The sequence below is a fragment of the Nanorana parkeri genome, unplaced genomic scaffold (genome assembly GCF_000935625.1).
Source record: "Nanorana parkeri isolate BGI_ZX_2015 unplaced genomic scaffold, ASM93562v1 scaffold328, whole genome shotgun sequence".
In the NCBI taxonomy this organism is placed as follows: domain Eukaryota; kingdom Metazoa; phylum Chordata; class Amphibia; order Anura; family Dicroglossidae; genus Nanorana; species Nanorana parkeri.
The window spans coordinates 619,078-642,281 of NW_017306596.1; the positions used below are offsets into that span (position 1 = coordinate 619,078).

Sequence of the window (23,204 nt, forward strand, 5' to 3'; positions counted from 1 at the left end):
TCGAATTACACGCCCGATGAAGTCTTGTCTCGAATGGTGGCTCGAGGGGGTGAACCTACATCGATGTCATTCCCTCCATCCGATTCATTTCCTGGTGATTACCACGGATGCAAGCGAACACGGCTGGGGTGCCAGCGGTCTGGGTCATCTGGCTCAGGGTCGTTGGTCATTTTGCGCAAAGGGCATGGTTTCCAACGTTCTGGAGCTGAGAGCAGCTTTTCAAGCTCTGATGGCGTTCGAAGATCGGATCCGCGGCAGGTCGGTTCTCCTCAGGATGGACAACTCCACCGCAGTCGCCTATGTGAAAAGGCAAGGGGGTACCAGGAGTCGGAATCTCCTGGAGGAAGTGGCACCTATACTAAATTGGGCGCAAGTCAATCTTCTGCATTTGTCGGCCCTGTACATACCCGGTGTCCTGAACTGCCAGGCGGATTTCCTGTCGAGAGTGTCGTTGGACAACAACGAATGGTCGCTTCTCCCGAGTGTCTTTCGGCGGCTCACCAGATGGGCATTTCTAACAGAGGTGGATCTATTTGCCTCACCAACCAACAGGAAACTGGAGTTGTTCTACTCCAGGCACCCTTGCCGGACGGCAGTAGCAACAGATGCACTGACGGCGACATGGACATTCCAGACAGCTTATGCTTTCCCTCCAGTCCCCTTGATCCTGCTGTTTTTGAGGAGGTTATCCAGACAGCATGTTTGGGTGCTGGCGGTCATTCCGGATTGGCCCAGGAGGCCGTAGTATCCCTTGCTTCGGCAACTGGCGCAGGGGCCGCCTCTCCCCCTGCCTGTGGTGGAAGACCTGCTCTCCCAGGGCCCGCTCCTTCATCCCGCTCCCGGCAGACTGTGTCTGATGGCATGGCAGTTGAGAGGGACCGCCTACTGCGTCTAGGGTGCTCTGAGACTGTGATCAACACGCTTGTGCAGTCTAGAAAATCAACTACGAATCTGACGTATAACCGGGTCTGGTCAAGGTTTCAAGAATTTGCTTCTTCAGCGGCGTTCCCAGCCGATGCGCCTCAAGTCACGCATACAGTGCATTTCCGGTTTTACTATGCAATGCAATGTACAGCCTTGGATAAGCTGTATTGCATTCACTGCAGTGAAGAAACAAAAAAAACACCCAGAGGTTTTTATAGTGGCTGGCAGTGGTTCCCAGATTAGAAGCCTAGAGCCTAGAAAATTAGAAAAATGGCAGTATAGACATTTAATGCTCTTTTAAGCCAGTGTATTTAGCTCTTTGCCAACACTTACATAATATGGTGGGGAAGGGTCCCTTCATCTGGTTGGCTTTTATTGCTGTCTGTGACAGCACTGGGGAGATAAGTAATAGATAGATATCTTGCTGCACTCCTTACCCGTATAGGATGTTCCTTGAAATCCTGGTGGGTGCTCGTAGTGACCACGGATGGCGCCGTTGGTCATTCCGAGCCTGATGAAGGGGACCCTGTGCGGCCCTGAAAGTGCTTGTACTGGAATGACTGTACTCCATTAATAAATTGACTTTTGTTGATTTCACTTAAATGGTGTGCTGGTGACATCCTTCAGCACTGGGGCGATCTCCCCTCACTTTGTGTCCCTATGAAAACTCAGTAACACCCAGACAAGAAATGGAACTGGGGTCAGCAGGCAGGAAAGCGCAGACAGTAATATACTCATTAAAGAAGTTCTAAACTTTTGTCTACTGCAGTTGAACATGTGGCCTGATCCAGTCTCTGTTTCCCCTGAAGCAATGTCCCATCACTTCCTGTTTCAATGGCCCCCTGTCACAAGAACAGGAAGTGAGGGGAAATCTTTTTAATAGGAACACATAAAATGAAATAAAAATTACACAGAAGCTCTACACTGCACTACCCAAAAAATAAGTTTTGGCAGGAATCAGGCTTTAAAATAATAAAGCAGATCTACTGTGTAAATTCTGCAATTAATAAAAAACAGCCAGGGTAAAAATCTAAACGGTTTCTTTCACTGACTGTAATGTATACCTTCTGTGAGAAACAGCAGCTATAAAGGCTCCCTATTTAGGGCACCAAATGTGATCCTTTCATTCCAGTGCAGATTTAAATGTCATCTCTTCAGTTTGCAGATGTATTGTATAGCTAGGAGTGAAACTAGAGACTAAGGCTACAGAAACCACAAGCATGAAATCACTGTTAAGTCATCCATGCACTCCTTTAAATTCTCATAGCGATAGTGATCACCTCTCCTGGTTTCTTTCTTTGCACAGCCACTCCTCTTATTGTTAATGCCTAGCAGGTGAATTGGCCAAAGGTATGGATTTGTATGTTTACAGAACTCATCCTTTAATTGTTTGGTAGAGTTATATTTCTGAAAATAGTTTTATGAATCCAAGTATGCAAACATGCTGCGGCATGTGATTCATGCATTGTGAAATTGTATTCTCTGGAGCCACAATAGTGAATGAATACAATGTAATTAATAAAACTTAACCTAGTTCGATGACCTAAAACCAACATTAGCATACCTCGCAACATTCCCGGATTCTGCAGCACAGTCCCAGATTTTGACCCAATTCCTAGGGTCCTGTGAACCTGAGCATTGTCCCCCATCACCCCGCTTGATCCCACTGCCCCTTGTCACTATTCACCTCAGGCTGCAAAGTAGGTATGTTATGGTCTGTTCTGCCTGTCTTAAGTCAAACATTAAAACATGCAATAGTGGGCGAATTATCTACTAAGTAGAGAAGATGAAAGCACCTTGGGGACAGTTCAGATGGTGTATGGGTTTATATGGAGGCAGCTGATGTTGATAATGGAACTGGCTAAATTCCTTGTGCCTCTACATAACACACCCTCCAAAAGATCTCATAAACTTCACAAAAATTATTGACAGACTTGACTCTGTGGTTATTGTTTTTCTGTGCTATTAATTATATGTTACTATTGTATTAAATACTTGTTTTGTGTGAGAACCACTGGAATATCAATTTTACAGGAATATTTTTTTGTCATTGAATCTCAGTTCCCTTAAAAAAAAACTGTATACAAACCTTTGATTCAGATCTCTTTGTTCAGTTGGGTGATTTCACAGGTCGTCTACATCCCTTTCATCCTTTGGTGGTGGGTAGGCCTTGGGTGTTGCAGAGAGTAGCATCATGTAATGATGCAGAGCCACTCTCTATAGCAATCTCTGTTGCTTCTACAGAAATCTCTGGTGATTCTATAGAAAGCTCTGGTGATTCTACAAAAATCTCTAGTGATTCTAAAGCAATCTTCTGTGATGCTATGGGCTCACAGTAAGTGGGTTGAATGGCACTATGCGGAAACTTGGAAGAGGGGCTGTGCTGAATCAGTGAGCAGTTGCATTCTGATACAATGACATGGTCATTAGCAATTGACTACACCCTTTTAAACCGAACCAATATGATCACACCCACCGTTCACCATAGTCTGAGGTGCCCGCTGCTCCCTCTTCCAAGGTGTCCCTCTTTGTAAAGATCGAAAGTTAAACGGAATGCATTGATTTCCATGACTTGCAAAAGCTCTGTATGTAAGGATCAATGTCAACAGAGATTTTGTTCACTTTGAATAATGTCAGGACCGCAGTGCCACAACTCAAATTAAATCATATGACTGAAATCAAAGCACCATGTAACTTGCTTTTACATCTATCAGGAATATTTATTCACTGTGAAACACTGCTGGTCACCCTCCCTAATGCTTCAACCGTCATTTAAACTGGGCCTAAACTTGGAGCTAAAGTTAGCTGAATTTCACAAAGCAGAGTAGAGTCTGTGCTGTGGAGCACATTGAGGTGTACGTTTAATAAACTGTGATAAAACTAGCTTTATCACGAGTTAACTTTACTCAGCAGATCTCTTTGTTTTTCTCGGCTGCACAGAGGCCGTTTAATAACCTGCGAAAAGAAAACTTATCTCACGTAACAGCTGTGAAAGGCTGAGATAAGTTATCTCAGTGATCAGTTGAGAAAGCAATGTGGGGAATGTATTCTGAGCTGCACAATGAAATCCTTTGTGATAATCTGCAATCCTCCTGACAGGATCGTAGTTTAATCTGCCAAACCACCCATTAACAATATTACAAAACACCGCTATAGCAAAGTGCAACAGTTATTTCACCGCTACATTTAAGAAAATTGCTAAAAAACAGGATTTACATGTTCTGATTTGTTCAGCATGTACCAGTACAAAACCATGAATTAAACTACCAGAGGCAGCCACAATGCGAGGCAGTGATGGGGTTAAACATTCTAAAGGGGCACTCTGATGGAGCCTAGCAATGTAAGTGGGCACTCTGACACATGCTGGAAATTAGAATGTTTGGCGTCCATGAAAAAAGCCTGCTGTCCCGAGATAGGTGCATCAGCACTGTGTGTGTGCAAACACACTAGCAGCAGGTATTAATGCATCATAAACGGCGGACCATGGTGGCGAAATGGTGTTACAGACTGTTATGTGTGGAGTGCAATGTTCACTGCATCTGCCTCAAAAACATACTCCCCAGACATCCTTCAAGCTTTATTTGGTGGGCCTGTTTCTGAGGGAGAGTGAGACTTCAACAACAAGCCCTAAGGTCACATGACCTTACTGAACTTTCCCTCACACTACACAGGTACAGTGAGGGGACTTGAAACTGCCACTGTCACTCTCATGAGGGAAGGGTGGCATTAAGACAGACTTCCCTCCTGTTCCCTCTCAAGGCTGTGACACACTGCAGGCGAAGTGAAGCAAAGGGAAAAAACCCCCAACCGTCCACTTCGCACCACACCGCAGCTTGGCTACACTGTAGTTTGTCTGGCACAGTGGAGCTGGGGATCGCCAGCGGCAACGGAGGGGGGGCGCACAAACGCACGATAAACGTACACCTGAATCTGGTTAGGCAACTCTTAAACACCAAAGAGTCTTAAAACAGCAACTTGAATAGTATTTAGATAGTTAAGGAAAAACATTGCCACAATAATAGTTTTGGAGTCTATTAGTATTTATTTTATCAAAAAATGTCAAGGTAACAAGTTAATGCATTTTAGGGGTTATACAGGTGAAACTCGAATAATTAGAATATCGTGCAAAAGTAATTGCAGTAAGTGCTGCAAAAGGGGCCCAAACCAAGTACTGAGTACATCTGCATGCTTGTACTTTTCAGAGGTCCGATATTGTTCTATGTACAATCCTTGTTTTATTGATTGCATGTAATAATCTACTTTTTTGGGTTGTGGATTTGGGGTTCTTGGGGTTTTCATGAGCTGTAAGCCATAATCATCACAATTATGACAAATCACGGCTTGATTTATCTTGCTTTGCATGTAATGAGTCTATCTCATATATTAGTTTCACCTATTAAGTTGCATTAGTGAAATAAATGAACTTTGCACAATATTCTAATTATTCGAGTTTCACCTGTAAATACACCCCCTTCATTGGGGCTTAAATTGCAGGTAGAGATGAGAATGGACTCAAGGAAGTTTGAACAGGCTTTTTACAATAACTAACTGCTGAAGGCCGTTCATAAAGCAGGAGGTGATTCTACCCCAGCATCCATCAAACTCCCTTGTGACTGTGACTTATCCCAGTCTGCAATTTGAAGGGAGTGTTTATAAAGCCCCTAAATGTGTTGAAATAAATACCGTGGGACTCCAAGACTAATGGTATGACAGTTTACTAAAAATTACATGGGTACCGGATTCTGGAAATCTCTCAGAATCCCAAAGTTCATTTCTGGCTTCTGGCTTCTTTACTGGAATGAGTCAAGTTCAGCTGTAAAAATACTGTATATAGCCATCTATAAAATGAATACCCCCCAGAATAACTTTTAAACTTTTCATTTTACATGTAATGATCTTTATATTAACATTTTGTTGGCTTTTTTGGGACTGTGGTCCTTTGCAGATTCCATACCTCCGTGCGATATCACTTTTTGGTAAGGTTCGATAACTTTCATATTAATCCTTTGTTCCTGCTCCCCGATGATGACAGTCCTCCATAGCTTGTTATCAGCTCTCTCTTCCTCTGCTGTGTATTCTTCAATAGATTCAAAATTCTGTGGCACTGAGTGCCCGAGTGCCGGTCGATCATCTGAAAGAAATTAGTATATGCAACGCACTAGTATGAAATCAATCATTTAGTAAATGTCATCTAGGAAAATGAAAAATGTTCTTCATTAGTACACTTAGTGCTGCATATCTGGAAACTCAAAGTAATATATACCACTGGGTATAGTGGAGGGCATGCTAAGGGATAATAACATGCCTATTTTCCCACCTTGCTACAGGAACATTTCCTTGCTAAGGAACAATCCCAAAATAAACCTGTAAACCTTAGGGATTGTACCATATATTTTTACCTAGAAATATACTTCCTTGTATCTTCCACATCTCATGAATTAATATTTTGAGTGAAGGGACACCAGTTATACCACCTGTCAATATTGTCAGTTTAAAAAATGTTAAACAATGGTTACCTACGTGTCTGTTCATATTAAGTATAATCCTACATGTTCGCACTCTGCCAGAAATAACATAAAAAAAGGTTCAAATGATGATGCATAAAAGAATAGGAGAAGACCTACTTATATCACATCTTACTACCTAAATTATCATATGTATTATATGAAATTTGCATCTGCCCTCGTTCAAACCTAGGGATCACCTCCCTCTACTCTAGGGGTATCTATCCACTCTACTCTGCTTCTCTTATAAACAGCAACAGGCCACCGCTCATTGCTATTTATGTCTGACTTGACAAACAAAATCATGCATTCAGAGGAACTTAAAGTACTACTATATCTCAAAGGATGATCTGCAAGATCACTTTTCATCTGCAGTGGTGTTTCAATTATATCTGAGATACTATGTCACGGAGAAATGAACCATGTTGTGTACATCTCAGATAATATGTCACGGAGAAATGAACCATATTGTGTTACTAGACAGGTGTGATTGAAACACACTTTTGTTCTACAATGGTCTTTCATTAAAGATAACAATCCAATTCACAAAGCATTAACTCAGCACACATTTGAATGTGACATAACAATACATAGTCTAATGACAAACTAAGGCTATCTGAAAGTGAAAAATGGAAAAATCGAAGTCTTCCTGATTTTTTACTTTGGAAAAGATCCCCGCAATCATAAGATTTTCATTGGACAACAACTGGGCAGGAGTTGGACATTTCAAGATTGCTAAATAACTGCAGCAAATGGAGACACTGCCAGAATAACACAAATAGTGACATTTTTAGGGCCTGTGTGGGGATGCAAAAGGCACTTGAAGCAGGTCAGATGGAGGTCTACTGCAACAGCGAATACTTTCTAAATAAGTTCAGAAGTGCCTAAAACTGTTGTCAAACTGGTGCCATTGACACAAGCCCAAAGCCAATTGACACAGGTCATTATGGGCATTGTGGATTGTGGAACATGTTGGTCCACACTCTATTGTTCTCACATTACACACAGATATCAGCAAGACCACCACAGCATCATAAACACTCAAGATCTTTATTTACCTTGATAATTGCGAATCAACTAATACATATTTGCTATCTTATGTAAACTGTGAAAATCTGAAGCAGCTGTGCACAGCAACCAATCAGCTTCTCTCTTTCATTTTAAAATCTTAACTGAACTAGCTAAAGAGAGAAGCTGATTGGTTGCTATGGGCAACTGCTCCAGATTTTGTCTACTCCTGTTTTGATAAATTCCCCTCTATGTGTTTACAATGTACCTTTACTAAGAGAAATTTAAGGGCTGTCATTGTTGTCTTCCTTTCAAAAACGCTAGTTTGCTTGGCTGTGATGATGACCTCTGAGTTTCAATACTTTACTGACCTGAAACAAGCATGCATATCTTAGACTCCATTAACATGCGTTGCATTAATGTGTATGTTTTTGTGTGTGGCGTCATGCTGCATTAAGGCAGCCAATACATTGTACCTTGTTCAAACCTGTACATCATTGTGTATTATAGTGCAAGTTCATTCTGCTGTACTTTTTATGTGTGTTGATGTAGCATTCATTCTGAATTCATGGCACTGCAGCACAAGCCAATACACTCCTAGTTCCTGGACTGAGGTAGAACAGGCATGACACTGATGTCTGTTCAGCTCTTGGCTTTGTGGCAATAATGTAACACTGGTCATCCCCCTGCTCTCTCTCTCTCTCTCTCTCTCTCTCTCTCTCTCTCTCTCTCTCTCTCTCTCCATCCCTACCTACCAAAGGCTTTTGCAACCTTGAGAACTGAAAGGTTTTCTTTGACTCTTTGCACTTAGCTCTTGGCTTTGTGGCAATAATGTAACACTGGTCATCCCCCTGCTGCTGCTCTCTCTCTCTCCATCCCTACCTACCAAATGCTTTTGCAACCTTGAGAACTGAAAGGTTTTCTTTGACTGTTTGCACTTAACTCTGTGGTTTCTACTATGGCATTCTGTTGCTAGTCAATAAAAGCACCAGAAGTACATCGTCAAAGGTGTTAGTTTAAGTTTAGTTCAAAATTATTGGCACAACAAATGTTTATTACCTTGTTATAGAGTGCAGAAGCACCATACGTATGACATGCATGGATAAGCAGCGCTACGAAACATTTCTTACATGTGCTTATTTAATCTTATGTGTAGCAGAGGTCGAATACTATCCAACAAAGGAGCAATTGTGTGTATAGAAAGAACAGAATTGCCAAATTAGAAGGGCCGCTGATTTGTCCGCTGTTCATAGTTAGTCTTTCAGACAAATATTGAAATACTCTTTTGTTCTCAAATTCAGCATTCCTTGGCATGCTGCACAGAGAGTTGACAAGCACAAGCAGGTTATGTTGCAATCCTTTATACAATGACTGCAAGATACAGATGGAAATAGACTGGTTTTAATAAGTAAATCCCTGGACTTCAGGATGTTTAAAAAACAAAAAACACAGACACACTGATGTATGCCGTTATGTACTTATTAAAAAATATTGAATTGTACATGTGGGCAAAATAAAGAAAACACACATATATATTTCAGTCTGTCACTAGGAACTAGATTCCCATAACATAGTTTCATTACTTGCTGGACCTGCATGTACATCCGTTTTCTTTTTCTACTTCCTTCAACATTGTTGTTACCCTGTGATATGTTTATCTTAGATGGACCTAAAATTTTGAATGAACTTTAACAGACAAACAAATTAAAGGCCAACTCCAGCTAACACTTTTTCAGTTTTTATTGCCACATGTTTTTTTTTTAGCTATAACTGCTAAATGGTTTATGCTATATGAATAAACCACTCCCACTAGTGTCATTTGGATTCTTCTAGGACATGAATCTGCCACTTTTTCTGGACAGCTTGGCCTGTTGCAAGACGTGGAAACCAACGAATTTACTGGCAGGATCAAGAGGTAATAAAGCTGTTACAAGGTGAACTCAAAAAAAGCATATATAATGCTAACTGCATTATATATGCATATTTTGGCGTTGAAGTTGAATTGATTTCCGCCTCTTGTTAGGCCCCATGTACCAGCACGCAGGCTGAGAGAGGCAGCACTACCGTGTTTCCCCGAAAATAAGACAGTGTCTTATATTTTTTTCCACGAAAAAAGACACTAGGTCTTATTTTCGGGGGATGTCTTATGTGTACCTGGCTGCAGCTGTCCGCTCTCCGATGTCTGCTCGTGCGGGTGGGCGTGCGGGTGGGCGTGCGGGAGGGAGCTGCGGCCGCTCTCTGCTCTAATGCCGTCCAGGGAGCCAGACAGGTGGGCGTGCATGTCAAATCATGGCTCTATATTTGTACTGAGCCCTGACACCCCGTAATGTTCGGCGTTCAGCGAACGCTAGAACAGGCTATGTTCGAGTCGAACCTATGTTCGACTCGAACATGCAGCCCATCCCTACTTCAGATGAGCAGGAATCCACTGATGCAAACACTCATGCCAATGCACCTGATTTCTCAAGCATCATACCAGTAACTTTGAAACCGGTAAACAGCTTGGGAAACCTATCAGAGACTTCTACACCAGTTACCATGCAAAATCGTTCTCCTCTTCACAAATAAGCTATACCGCTGCACCAAAGGACCCAAGGTATGCTTTCTGAAGTCAACCTCAGACTCCATAAGATTGCCTTAAACAGTGCTTCTGTTATGAAAGCCTTTCAGCTTGGCGATCATGCCACAGGATTTAAGGACTTAAATCTGGGAATAGACATGTCACCTGTACAGAGAAGTCTGGGCTAATGGTGGAACGTATTATATACTGCCATCTTGTGATCATTTTGGTTATTGCATCATCCTTTTCTGTATTCTCTCCCCTTGTGTGTGTGATGCATCTTGTTTCTTCTTCATATTGTCTTTTTCCCAACATGACTGCATGTCATGGTCACATGTTCATTCCTGAGGTAGGCATTACATTCCTACAAATACTGTCTTTCCAATCATGTGCTACATCCTGTTGTCTGCTGTAACCTGCTACATTCAATAAAGAACTTCGTAGATGAATAAGTATTTGGTGAGTTCAGCTATCTGATAAAGATTATCCGCGGTGAATGCTTCTGCTTATACAGGTCTCGGCAAGAGATACATCACAAGCAATGGATTTTCTCAAGGTCAATTATAGGACAGTGGTAAAATTGATGCTCACTGGTGAATAACAGGTTTTCGACTAATTTCTCTCCATATTTTATTAACTGTTTTGTATCATCGCATTAAAAAAACACAAACTCAATTGGGGTAGAAGAATGTTTTACGTCCATCAAAACCTATCTAGAAAGAAGTGTACTGAACAAATCCCAGGCAAGGAAACCTGAAAAACCATTGGATCCGACAGAATTTCTCCAGACTCAATCTAAAATAAAGTCAGGAAAGAGGTCTAGGCCCTGATGGGGTAATCAAATGATTTTTCAAAACCTTTGCATCACTTCTGACTCTGTTCTTTTCAAAGGCTTTTAATTATATCATTTAAGATGTCCCTTTGTATTCTTCATTTATTGAGATCCACATACAGGTGATTATAAAAGAAAGCAAAGATGCTACACTTTGCTTTAACTATAGACTGATCTTTCCTCTAAATGTTGACACTAATTCTTTTCCGAAAATGCTAGCGAACAGAGGGGTCTATTCACAAAGCTGCCGAGGGCTGCCATCAAGATTTAAACAACAACTACCAGGATTACAAATCACTACACAAGCATCTCCTATGGGAATATTATCCTGACATCTATAACGGAATCACGAATGGTTTTTCTTTTCCCCTCTGTGGCCACCAAAGAAAAAGTGAGTAACTTGGTTACCTATCGATACAATTGTATCCACTGTTGTAATACAGTGTAGTTGCTCACACCAGTGACTGCCTGTCATTCTGCTGATACATTAACCCTGACTGCTCCGTCCTATCATTTGGGCCTTTATAGGGAGGCTGTGTCATTGTTTTTAAACAATTTTAAATGTCTTGTACTAGGTGTTTTACCTTTTATACTGTTTTGATGTTTAAATAAAATGTGTTCAATATCTTAAGCTAATACTGAATTACTTGCTCATTGGATAGCTCCCTCCATGGGATTTCTAGATCAAGCGGAATGTGCTTTGTGAATACTAATTTCGAAACCCAGGAGCTGTTTCCACATAGTTTGTTAAATTTAAATTTTTTTGCGGTACTCCTTTTCCCCGCTCCTTGAATACAATCCTTCTGGGAGCCTCCCGCTCCCGGCTGCCAAGGAGAGAAACCCTGCTGTGTCTTTTTTAGCCAAAGCTATGGCCAGATCCTTCGGCAGCTTTGTGAATAGACCCCAGAAACACATAATTAGTTTCATGAGAAGATGGGGCACCAATGGCCATCTTCTGTCCATAGACAGGGAGAAGATTTTTGACAGAGTTGCTTAGGACCTTTTATTTGCCCTTTTTTATCACTTGACCACTTGGATTGCCAGCTTGTATTATAAGCGCTAGCCTCCTGTCCGAACTATTTATCAGATCGAGACCTTTATCATAAAGATCAACTCTTGGACACATTTTACAGGTGTCAATTTGAGCAGAAAAGAATATCCTGTTTTAGAATTTTTCTATTTTATATTTCCAAAATGAAGTCCCACATCTTCTTGAAGCTCTTGAAATCTAGGGTTATTTTTCAAACTTTAAAATATATACACATAAAATAAAATACACAAATGCAGTGTTACACGCATAAAGTTTACTTCAGAATAAAACTGCATGCACAATTTTTTGCAATCGCCCTGCACTGGAACGCACAGCATTGCGGTACCGTGAGTTCACACTGTGGATGGGTGGAGCGTTTGGGGTGCCATTGAAAAGAAGGGCACTGCAACTTCCCTCCCGCAGCAGAATTTGTCATGCGGTAACCGAAAAGGACTTTTTTCCCACCTTTTATCATTTAAAAAAAAAAATTGTATTGTAAGCATATGGCGCTTGAAGAGCTTTAGCCAGGGAATGACAGCTACCAGTGGCAAGATTCCGCAGCCGGCAGCTGAATGTAAATACAGCAGGTAGTGGACTGGTGCAATAGCCAGTCTGCTATTGTCCATTTTAAATTGCAATAGGCAATAGCAGGCTGGCTATTGCACTCGACCACTGCTTGCTGTGCCCTCCCCCCAGCATGGAGGAGAGAGCTAGGGGATCCAACCAATTAATCGATAATGAGAATAGTTGACAACTATTCTCAAAATTGATTAGTTGATTGCAGTTCAGTTGCCCAACTTTAAACTAACAACTAAGCTAGTCTCCAATTAGGGTTGTAGACTGGCACTGCCATTCAGTTTCAAATGATTGGGTTCCTTTACAGGAAGAGATTTTCTGAATGAAATGTGATCTGGTCTCATGGATTCCCAAAAGAACACAATTTAATTGAGACTTAAACAAATAACAGACACTTGAAACATTCTGGTTCAACTTGGGGAAGAATATAATCTAGCTACAATTCCTGACCCTCTGACCCCAATACCTAGCAACACAGATGTTTCTCTTGGTCTGCCTATACCTTTCACACATACCAAACATGTCAATACAATGCCTAAAGTGAAGGATGTTATCCCAAATTGGAAGTTCTGAGACAGAACTGACTTAAACCCCCTTGGTCTTACTAGCATACTACCTTTCTGGTCATATTTTCAAATTTCACAATTCACAACAAAAACATAATTTCCTCAAACCTTTACTGACTCTGAAAACCATATGCATCACTGGTTTACAAGGGTGATACATAATCTCAGTCCTACACACAATTCTCACTAGAAAGCTATCTGACAAACCGTCTTACTATAAGAAATAGTGGAAAGAAGACCTGTACATTTCTCTGGAAAATGTCAAATAGGAAAATTGTATTCTCACTTACAAATGCTCCATTAGCTCTAATACCCAGAAATCCACCAAAAAACTACTTTTAAGATGGTATAGGAACCTTTAAAAGCTACCAAAAATGTTCCAGAGAACCTTCCACTTATGTTGGAGGGAATTTTTTGCCTCAAGCTCCCTCCTCTATATCTAGTGGGAATGCCACTTGATTACCTCTTACTGGAAGGAAATCCACAACATTATCGGTAACCTAACAAGCCATGCTCTACCCCTCACCCTAATCCTACCTACTATATGATACCAAGACCCCAATAAGCTCATATAAAAGGTTTGTAACCAACCAACTACTTAACACAGCCAAAACTCTTATTACAATTGTAAAGACTAGATATATCATCATCTACAGTACATGATATCATCCAAAAATTCAGAGAATCTGGAGAAATCCCTGTGCGCAACGGACAAGGCCAAAGTGCAATATTGGATGCCCGTGATCTTTGGGCCCTCAGAAGGCACTGCATTAAAAACAGGCATGCTTCTGTGATGGACATCACTGCATGGGCTCAGGAATACTTCCAGAAATCACTGTCTGTTAACACAGTGCCATCCGAAAATGCAAGTTAAAGCTCTATCATGCAAAGAAGAAGCCATATCTGAGCATGATCCAGATCTTTTTGGTAGCCATGGGTGCCGCATCCTCCAGACTAAAGAGGAGAGGGACCTACCGGCTTGTAATCAGTGCTCAGTCTAAAAGCTTGCACCTGTGATGGCATGGGGGTGCATTAGTGCGCATGGAATGGGCAGCTTGCACATCTGGAAATGCACCATCAATGCTGAAAGATATATATAGGTTTTAGAGCAGCATATGCTTCCATCCAGATGGTTTCTTTTTCTTTTGCATATTTTAGCAGGACAATGCTAAACTGCATGCTGCATCTATGACAACAGCATGGCTTCTCGTAGAAGGATCCGGGTGCTTAACTGAGCTGCTTGTAGTCCAGACCTTTCACCAATTGAAAATACTTGTCACATTTCGAAACGAAAAATACGACAAAGAAGACCCAGCACTGTTGAGCAGTTAGAATTCTATATCAGGCAAGAACGGGACAACATTCCTCACCCAAAACTCCAGCAACTGGTCTCCTCAGTTCCCAGACATTTACAGAGTATTGTTAAAAGAAGAAGGGATGCTACACCATGGTAAACATGGCCATGCCCCAACTTTTTTGAAATGTGTTGCTGCCATCAATTTCAAAATGACCTTATATTTTTATTAAAATGGTACATTTTCTCAGTTTAAACATTTCATATGTTTTCTATTTTCGATTGTAAATAAAATATGGGTTTATGAGATTTGCAAATCATTGCATTCTGTTTTTATGTAGATTTTACACAGCATTCCAACTTTTGCGGAATTGGAGTTGTAGTAAAAAAACCCTGAAGACTCAAGATTGATCATTAGCAAAGGTTGGCAGTGCTACTGAATCTGGAAAGAGGGCAAGTAACCATAAAACAGGGAAAAGAACCCCAAAATTACCAGTGGCTCCTGCAAGAGTCATTGCTACAGAAGCAAACATCAACCACAATCACATTGCGCAGCTTGAGAAACAAAATAGGGCAGCACTAGTCTGCAAGTTTAAAATAAAACAGTTTAAGCAATAACTTCAAAGTATAAAGTGTACTCAATAATGTGGCTGTATTGACAAGCAGCAGGTATTCATCATCTTACCTTGGCTTGTGTAGTCAAAGGAATCAGCTTCATCTGGAGTATCAAGATCATCTACATTAATGTCCAGCTCATCTGGGGTGTCAAGGTTGTCATCAGACAAGATGGAACCTTCGCTGTGGTCCAGAGATAAGTTTATATTGGGAGCTGTGAGCTTTATTTTTCTGGCATGAGAGCCATTCAGATCCAATGAATTAGGAGGCTCTAAGAATACAGCAAAATGTTATGAAAACTATGCTTTTATGAAATCCACACAAAAATGCATTTATTTGTACCAGATACAATTTTCAAAGTCAGACCTTGCAATGCATCTGTTAAATCATCCCAATGGTTATAACAACAAAGTGGTCACCATTTACAAAATGATTGTTTAATTGAAATGAAATTGCAAAAAGTTATAACATATATAGATAAATATAACATTACTTAAAAGAAATGTACAAACATTTTGTGTGGCTGATTGTTCTACAGAATAATAAAAAACTGTGAGATGTAAACGGTTTCTTTCTTCACAAGTGAAAATAAAGTTGAATCACTTCCCATGTTTAAAAATAAATCATTTTCAACATTACTGTGACAGTATGGGTATAACTCCACAGAACAACACTACCATAATGAATAATTAAAAACCTTGAAGACATGTTTATAATTCAGGCGGATGTCATCGGCTATTCTTACCAGGTCTGATTTCTGCTGCATCGTATGGGATGTCCATTCCCACATCATCCAATGCTGTTGATCTGAAAGAAGAGAGAGCGCCTACATAATTTGATATGTTTTGTACTCAAAAGTAAAACATTTTAAAATAACAGCTCACAGTCATTACAGCTAGGTTTGCGCTAACCATACGCAGATTTATCTTGCCTGCAATTAAAGTTGACTGCATGAAAAATAATTATATCCTAGAAATATTACATATTTTTTCCCCACTGTTTAAGATAAATAAAATGTGCAAAACATTATCCTGTAGCATGTTCTAAAGCACAGTACTTGGCCCCAAATACTGCATGCTACTGTTGTAGCTTGGTATATCTCTTTGTATATTCCTGGTTAGCTGTCCTGTCATATGTGATGTCATATATCTTCTTTTTCCCCAGCCCTTGTTATGTGCACCTGAAAGAATCTCTTATTCGCAGTCTTATGTCACTTACATATGGCTGCTGCAAGATATATTCCTAAATAGGAGCTTAAAAGAGCATATGGACCAAACAGTGCTACTTTGAAATACAGGTGCACTGTTTACATGGCTATGTGACCAGTTGGTATGGGAAGGCTTACCCACGTGAGGTTATCTGTTCCAAGTAGTGGCTGTAGTCAGTGGGCTCACAGGGGTGGATTCTGTAAACAAGGCAGAGGAAAAGAGAAAATGGGGAGATGGTGTTTGTAAAGACAATTAAGAGTGTTGTGTGCTGGTTCTGTGTAGAAAGATTACTTGCCGTAACAATTCTGTGTCACAAATTTTAACCCCTTCATGACTGAGCTAGTTTTCAGTTTCTGTTCATAAATGACTGACACACTTTTTACATTTTTGCTGTGTGATTCTTCCACAGCAGTAATATACTTTCTTACTAAATGTACCCACACATATTATATATAGTTTTTTAGAGGACAGATAGGCTATATAATTGTATCACATATGTGTACCTAACCCCTTACTTAATCTGAATAAAATAAAAAAAATGAGGAAAAAACTAGAAGAAAACACTTTTTCCACAAGTTTTGATTAGTATTCATTTTTTAGCAGAGGGGGAGCTGCCACTAAAGCACAAGTAAAGTAATCTTGTTGCTGGGAGATGAATGTGTAAAGAGTTCTACAGTACGTAGTGTCTCTGGTTGGGTCACTAGTGCTGACTGGAGAGTTCTACAGAGTTCCTCTTTGCCTACTACAGTGCTACAAGAAAGATAAGAGTCGATTTACTAAATGCAAATAGGCTGTTCACTTTGCAAGGAAATTAGCACTTTTTAACATCATTTTCTCTTAACTTAGTGAATGTGGTGAAAATTCACTTTGAAAAGAATGCCAAATCACGTGCCAGGATTTTCTTTTTTTGTTAAAACAGCAATTTTGGTTGCACATGATTGGATGATGGAAGTCAGGAAAGCTTCACCTCATTCCAAAGGAAACATTCCCTTGCAAAGTGAACAGGCTGCTTGCCTTTAGTAAATCAACCCTATGGTGTTCCTGTGCCAACTACACCATTGTACCTGTGAAATTTACTATACAGATACATCTTTTTACAGTTGCATAGAGACTGTGGTACAGAGTGTTTTATTGCACTTTTTCTTTTGTAAAGAGTCATTAAAAAACATTGTCAATAATTACTTTGCATTCATTTAAGAGTGTCACAAGCCCCAGTGGACTTTGAATTTTATTATATCAAACTGAATCTGAACTTGCCTATATTGTTTCTAAGCTAACAAAAGTGCTAAAGTTCAGGTTCCTCATCAAGGTTAAAGTGACATTAAACCCTCAGATTTTTTAACATAAACCAATACTGTAATGTGTGCCTTACTGTAATCCATGGTTGTTACCCTTCTCTTTGCTGCTCTTCCTTTTAAATCCTCATGTCTTCTCATGCTAGGGGAGAACTTCCCTTCTCAGCTCAGGGCCTCTTCCTGTAGTGCTGGCTCAGGTTACAAGCCTATACAAACCTATACACAGACACCGTGTATCCATTCCTGAGACAAGGCAGTCTGCTGCAAAACAGAAGTTCTGCAGAGCATGAGAACAGATACAGATTTAAAAGGAAGAGCAGCAAAGAGAAGAGTAACAACCATGGATTACAGTGAGGCACACATTACAGTATTGTTTTATGTTAAAAAATCCTCCACCCTTGTCTCCCTCTCAGGGCTCTGAGAGATCGGAGGGATCCCAGCACTCCTCACAGGATGACAAGCAGAGGAGCACACAGAATCGCTCTACCCCGGCGATACAACGGCCGCCCGCCTCCCCAGCAGTGCGGAGCCCTGTAAAATCGAGGCCCCGGCTTTCGGGCCTAGTGGAGGTGGTGAGCACTTCTAATCAGGCACTTGATGACACAAGGGAACTGTTCGCTTCCATTGAGAACTTCCCTACAGCCAATCAGCCCCTCTCCGACACCACCCTTAAAGATATGCTAGTGTCCTTGAGGAGTTTGCTTAATACTGATATTCAAGCCCTAGTGCACCAGTTCAAGTCTGACCTGCATGAGGTGGGGGAGAGGGTCACTCACATTGAAGATAAGATGGGGGACTTTGCGGACACCTTCAACGAATTGGTAGACGCTCACAACGACAGGGAGGACGACATAACCTGGCTGCAAACTAAGGTGGCGGACCTTGAGGACAGGTCACGTCGTAATAATATTAGGATAAGAGGCATCCCTGAGTCTGTCCGCCCCGATGACCTATCCGCCTATGTGCAAGCATTCATGACAGCGGTCCTACCGGATGTTTCCTCGCCAGACCTGATTATTGACCGCATACATCGTCTACCTAAGCCCTCACACCTTCCGGATGGCATACCAAGAGACACCTTGCTCCGTATCCATTTTTTTCACGTGTGGGAAAGGCTGTTCAAAGCACTGAGAAACCCGGCTGACCTCCCGCCACCTATGCCAGGATACAGGTGTTCGCTGACCTCTCTCAGTTCACTCTCCAACTCCGGAGGAAACTGGTGCCTGTCACGAAAGCCCTTAGGGACAACAAAATTCTCTACCGGTGGGGGTTTCCGACTAAGCTCATGATAACTAAGGACAGCGATCTATACACTATCACCACCCTGGAGCAAGGCCTTGCTCTCCTGCAACAATGGTGGATGGCCCCTGCGGCTGAGGTCCTCCCGCCGTCCTCCACCAAATCGGCTTCTGATTGGCAAGTAGTCTCCCGCAAGCGGGGTCCGAGACCAAACGACTGACAACAGCCAACTGAGCCGTTATGTTCTTATCTCAGCCCATGAGGTCTAGTGGGCCACTTTGGTGTTACCACCCCAGTTTGATGTTCAGTTGCGATAACTGCTTCCCTGTTCCATCAGGGAAATGTTTTTTATTTGACTTGTCCCACATTGATATCTCTTTACTTGTCTTTTTGCAGTCTTTGCTCTTTCTCTTTTTTTCCTCACACAATGGGAAGAGGTACCATCCGCCACTATACGGAGACCCACTCTACAACCTAGATCTCACCCGGCATCCTGACTTCACCACTGCGGCCACAACCCGCCCACGGCCTGGTTTGCCGGCGCAACTCCGTGAGTACTGTACACGCACCTACATACGCTACTTTTATCTGACCCATGGCTGTACAGATCCTATCTCTTAACGCCAAGGGCCTCAACCACCCAGCTAAGAGACGCTCATTATGGTTGGAACCTGTCAAACACCACGCGGATATAGTGTGCATCCAGGAGACCCACTTCTGTAACTCCCCTCCACCACAGTGCTCTCATAGGAGCTTCCCTACTGTCGTTACGGCTAACGCCACTTCCAAATCCAGGGGTGTTCTTGTGGCCGTCAGAGACACTGTATCCTTTCACCAACTTGAGGTACACACTGACCCGATGGGCCGATACATCATTTTAGTATGCTCTATCAACTCCAAACCCTACACCATCGTGAACCTTTATGCACACAATACCCACCAAACACGATTTGTTACTCGCCTTCTTAAAAAGGCACGGAAAGTCCAAAAAGGGGCACTGATTGTGTGTGGGGACTTTAACCTGGTCCCGGACAGGGTCATGGATTCCACCTCCTCGCCTCAGAGGCGACTGCCGTCCCTTCAACCTACTATCAATAGCAATGGCCTGTTTGATGTATGGCGATGTCAACACGCCGGTGAGCGGGACTTCACGTTCTTTTCCCCTCCACATAAATCATATTCCAGGATAGACTTGTTCCTGGTGGACCGCACACTACTGCCTTGGATACAACACACCTCCATCCACGACATCACCTGGACCGATCATGCCCCTGTCTTGATGTCGATCTCATCCAACCATCCTACCTCTAACTCTTTTGTTTGGCAATAATTGGTAATAATGTCTTTCTTTTACAGCAGGCTGAAACGGTGAAGTCTATTACCAATAGCTTGGTAGAGTTCTTTGATCTTAATGCATCCTCTGTGGAGGACCCTTTTACATTGTGGAACGCCCATAAGGCGTATATTAGAGGTTTATTGCTTCAACACAGTTCTAGGTTCAAGAGGCAGAGGACACGGGCTCTAGACCAGCTCATATCTGAAATACGCAAACTCGAGGCTGAGAACAAACGACAACCCAGTCCTGACTGATCCTTGACTCTGTCCCAACTCCGCTTAGACCTTAGGAAATTTCTCATGGAACAACACTGCCGACACTCCATGAATGTCAGGTCTAACTTTTATGTTAGTGGCAGTAAAGCCAGTAAACTTCTGGCCTCACGCCTAAAAGCCCAAAAGGCTCGTACTAGAATCCCTTATATATTGCGCTCCTCTGACAACCACAAACTATACCATCCCCAAGAAATAGCCGAAGCCTTTTGCGCATACTACAAATCCTTATATAACTTACGAGATGAAGCACCTACCCACCAACCCACTTGTCCTGATGGGTTTCTGCGGTCCCTTCATTAACCTAAGCTTACGTTTTCCCAACTAGATAGACTCCAATCTCCATTTACTGACACGGAGTTGAACAAAATCATAAAATCCATGCCCAATAACAAATCCCCTGGCCCAGACGGGTACTCCAACGAATATTACAAACTGTTCGCCTCTACACTCAGCCCTCACTTACTTAAGGTCTTTGACGCCGTGGCATCCTCTGCCTCTTTTCCTGCTGAAATGCTTCGTGCCTTGATTGTTATGATCCCCAAGCCGGGGAAGACTCCGGACCAACCTCAGAATTTCCGGCCAATTTCCCTCCTGAATTCTGATGTAAAAATCTACGCCAAACTAATAGCCCAACGTCTCAATGACATTATGCCCACCCTGCTACACCCTGACCAGAAGGGATTCACGCTGGGTCGAGAGGCTCCGGACGCGACCAGGCGGGTTATCAACCTGTTAACACAGGTCGAGCGCTCTCGGGCGCCTTCTCTGTTCCTGGCTTTGGACGCAGAGAAGGCATTCAACAGGGTCAACTGGTCCTATCTCCGGGGGGTTCTCCTGAAGTTCGGGTTTGATGGTAGAATCACCGATATGATCATGGCATTATACTCTGCCCCCTCTGCACAGGGGTTCACCTCCAGTGGACTCTCCTCGCCATTCACCATTACTAATGGTACGAGGCAAGGATGCCCCTTATCCCCCTTGATATTCAACCTTTTGATAGAGCCCCTCGCTGAGTCCCTCAGAGCCGATTCAGAAGTTCGGGGGATCAGTGTTCACCCCACCCTCCCTTCACAGAAGGTCACGCTATTTGCTGATGATGTTCTGTTAACCCTCACGGCTCTGGAGTCTTCCCTGCGGAGGACAATGCAGATCCTAACCACTTTTAGCAAGGTGTCCTATTATAAACTTAATGTTGGTAAATGTAATGCTATGGGTATAAACCTGGGCTCGACTCCTCGTAAGGCCTTGCAGGCTGACTACCCCTTTGAGTGGACGACCAGTAGTATCCCATATCTGGGGACCAATATACCTGAAGCGACGAACCGGCTCTTTCAATGTAATTTTATTGCATTCTTGGAACGGTTCCCATCGGAGCTCCAGGCGCTGGGTAGGGGTTTCCTGTCCTGGACGGCTAGACTAGCGGCATTTAAAATGCTTATTCTCCCCAAGCTCCTGTACTTATTCCGGACTGTAGCCATACCTATACCCACTGGATACTTCAAGTCCTTACAGTCCGCTCTATCTAAATTCATTTGGCACAATAAAAAACCTAAGTGCTCCCGTACCTCTCTTATTAAAAACCCTAGAGTGGGCGGCCAGGCCACCATACAGGCCTGGCGCGTATTTATGCACTCCAGGTCACCCGGGGACCAGCTAGTTACTCCCCCAATTCCACTTTCAGCTCTAGCACTCCTTATCCCGGACTTCCCACATGAACGGTGGTCTAAAAAGGGTGTCAGTTGGGTCCAGGACCTATTACATAACTTATGCATGCAACCTTTCCCGAACCTGTGCTCACTATACGAGTTGACGGGGCAAGATTATTATAGATACCTACAAATCTCGCACGCTTTGCCTTCTCTCTTGTCAGCATGGCCTCGGGTGCCAGAACAGATCCGGAAATATCTCTCATACACGCCCTCCCGTAAGGGGGGTATCTCGCTCTTTTATAATTCTCTTCAACACAAGAGGTCTTTTACTAAACTACCTGCCTTTCTGGCCTGGGAGAGGGAACTGGTTGTGACCTTACCCTCTGAGTCATGGGAGATAGCATGCGGCTCCATTTACTTTGCCACGAAGAGTGCCGACCTTTGGGAGCTCTTTCATAAAATTTCTCTAAGGTGGTACCTCACGCCCTATCGCATAGCAAAATTCACACCGGCCAACTCAGCGTTGTGCTGGAGGGATTGCGGGCAGACGGGTACCCTTCTCCATATCCTATGGAGATGTAAGTCCTTGACGAGCTACTGGAATGGCATTTTTCAGTGGATATCAACGATAACTGGTTGCCTTACTACTCCTGACCCAGCGCTTGGACTCCTGCTCATTGGCATAGACCCCTTTCCGGTGCCTCTCCGAGCACTGGTTGTCCACACATTGCTGGCAGCTCAGCTCACAATCGTGAGACACTGGAGAAGCTCAGTTAGTGTTTCTGTCCGTGAAACCCACCAAACTCTAACCTTGCACTATGATCTTGAGAGACTGTATGCGATCAAAAGTGGTACCTTAACCTCCTTTCACAATAAGTGGAAATGGTGGATTCCTAAGCTACGATAATGTGTGACTCCTCCTTTTCTTTCCTCTGATCTGCCTTCTCTATCTCTTTCTTTCTCTCTTCTTTACTCTCCCTGCTTCAAACAGTCTATGACTATTGAAAGAAGTGATGATTGATAGTAGGGATGTCCCGATACCGATGCTAGCATCGGAATCGGGCCCGATACAGGGCATTTTGACAAGTACTTGTACTTGTCAAAATCCCCCGATGCAAAGCGCCGAAGCTTGCGCTATGTTTTTTTAAAACTTTACCTTCCGTGGTGGCTGTGCGGAGGAGCGTCGCGTCACTGCTGTGGGCGGAGCTCCAGCTGTGGTCCTAATGTAGGTGGCTGGAGACTGCCCAGAGGATTCCACCTGGAGCTCCGCCCACAGCAGTGACGCGTCGCTCC

General features: G+C 42.7%; 1 protein-coding gene across 4 annotated transcripts in view; it reads right to left on the reverse strand.

Annotated features, from left to right (window-relative positions):
• The window catches only part of PRUNE2 (prune homolog 2), an 81,847-nt gene that overhangs the window by 42,945 nt on the left and 15,698 nt on the right, over window positions 1-23,204 (reverse strand). For all 4 annotated transcript variants that reach the window (XM_018558256.1, XM_018558257.1, XM_018558255.1 and 1 more), the window contains exons 2-5: window positions 16,255-16,314; window positions 15,655-15,716; window positions 14,980-15,180; window positions 5,879-6,055 (exon numbers count right to left, since the gene is read on the reverse strand). In XM_018558256.1, the coding sequence (XP_018413758.1) occupies window positions 5,879-6,055; window positions 14,980-15,180; window positions 15,655-15,691 (415 nt within the window). In that variant the 5' untranslated portion in view covers window positions 15,692-15,716; window positions 16,255-16,314. The remainder of the gene's footprint in view (window positions 1-5,878; window positions 6,056-14,979; window positions 15,181-15,654; window positions 15,717-16,254; window positions 16,315-23,204) is intronic.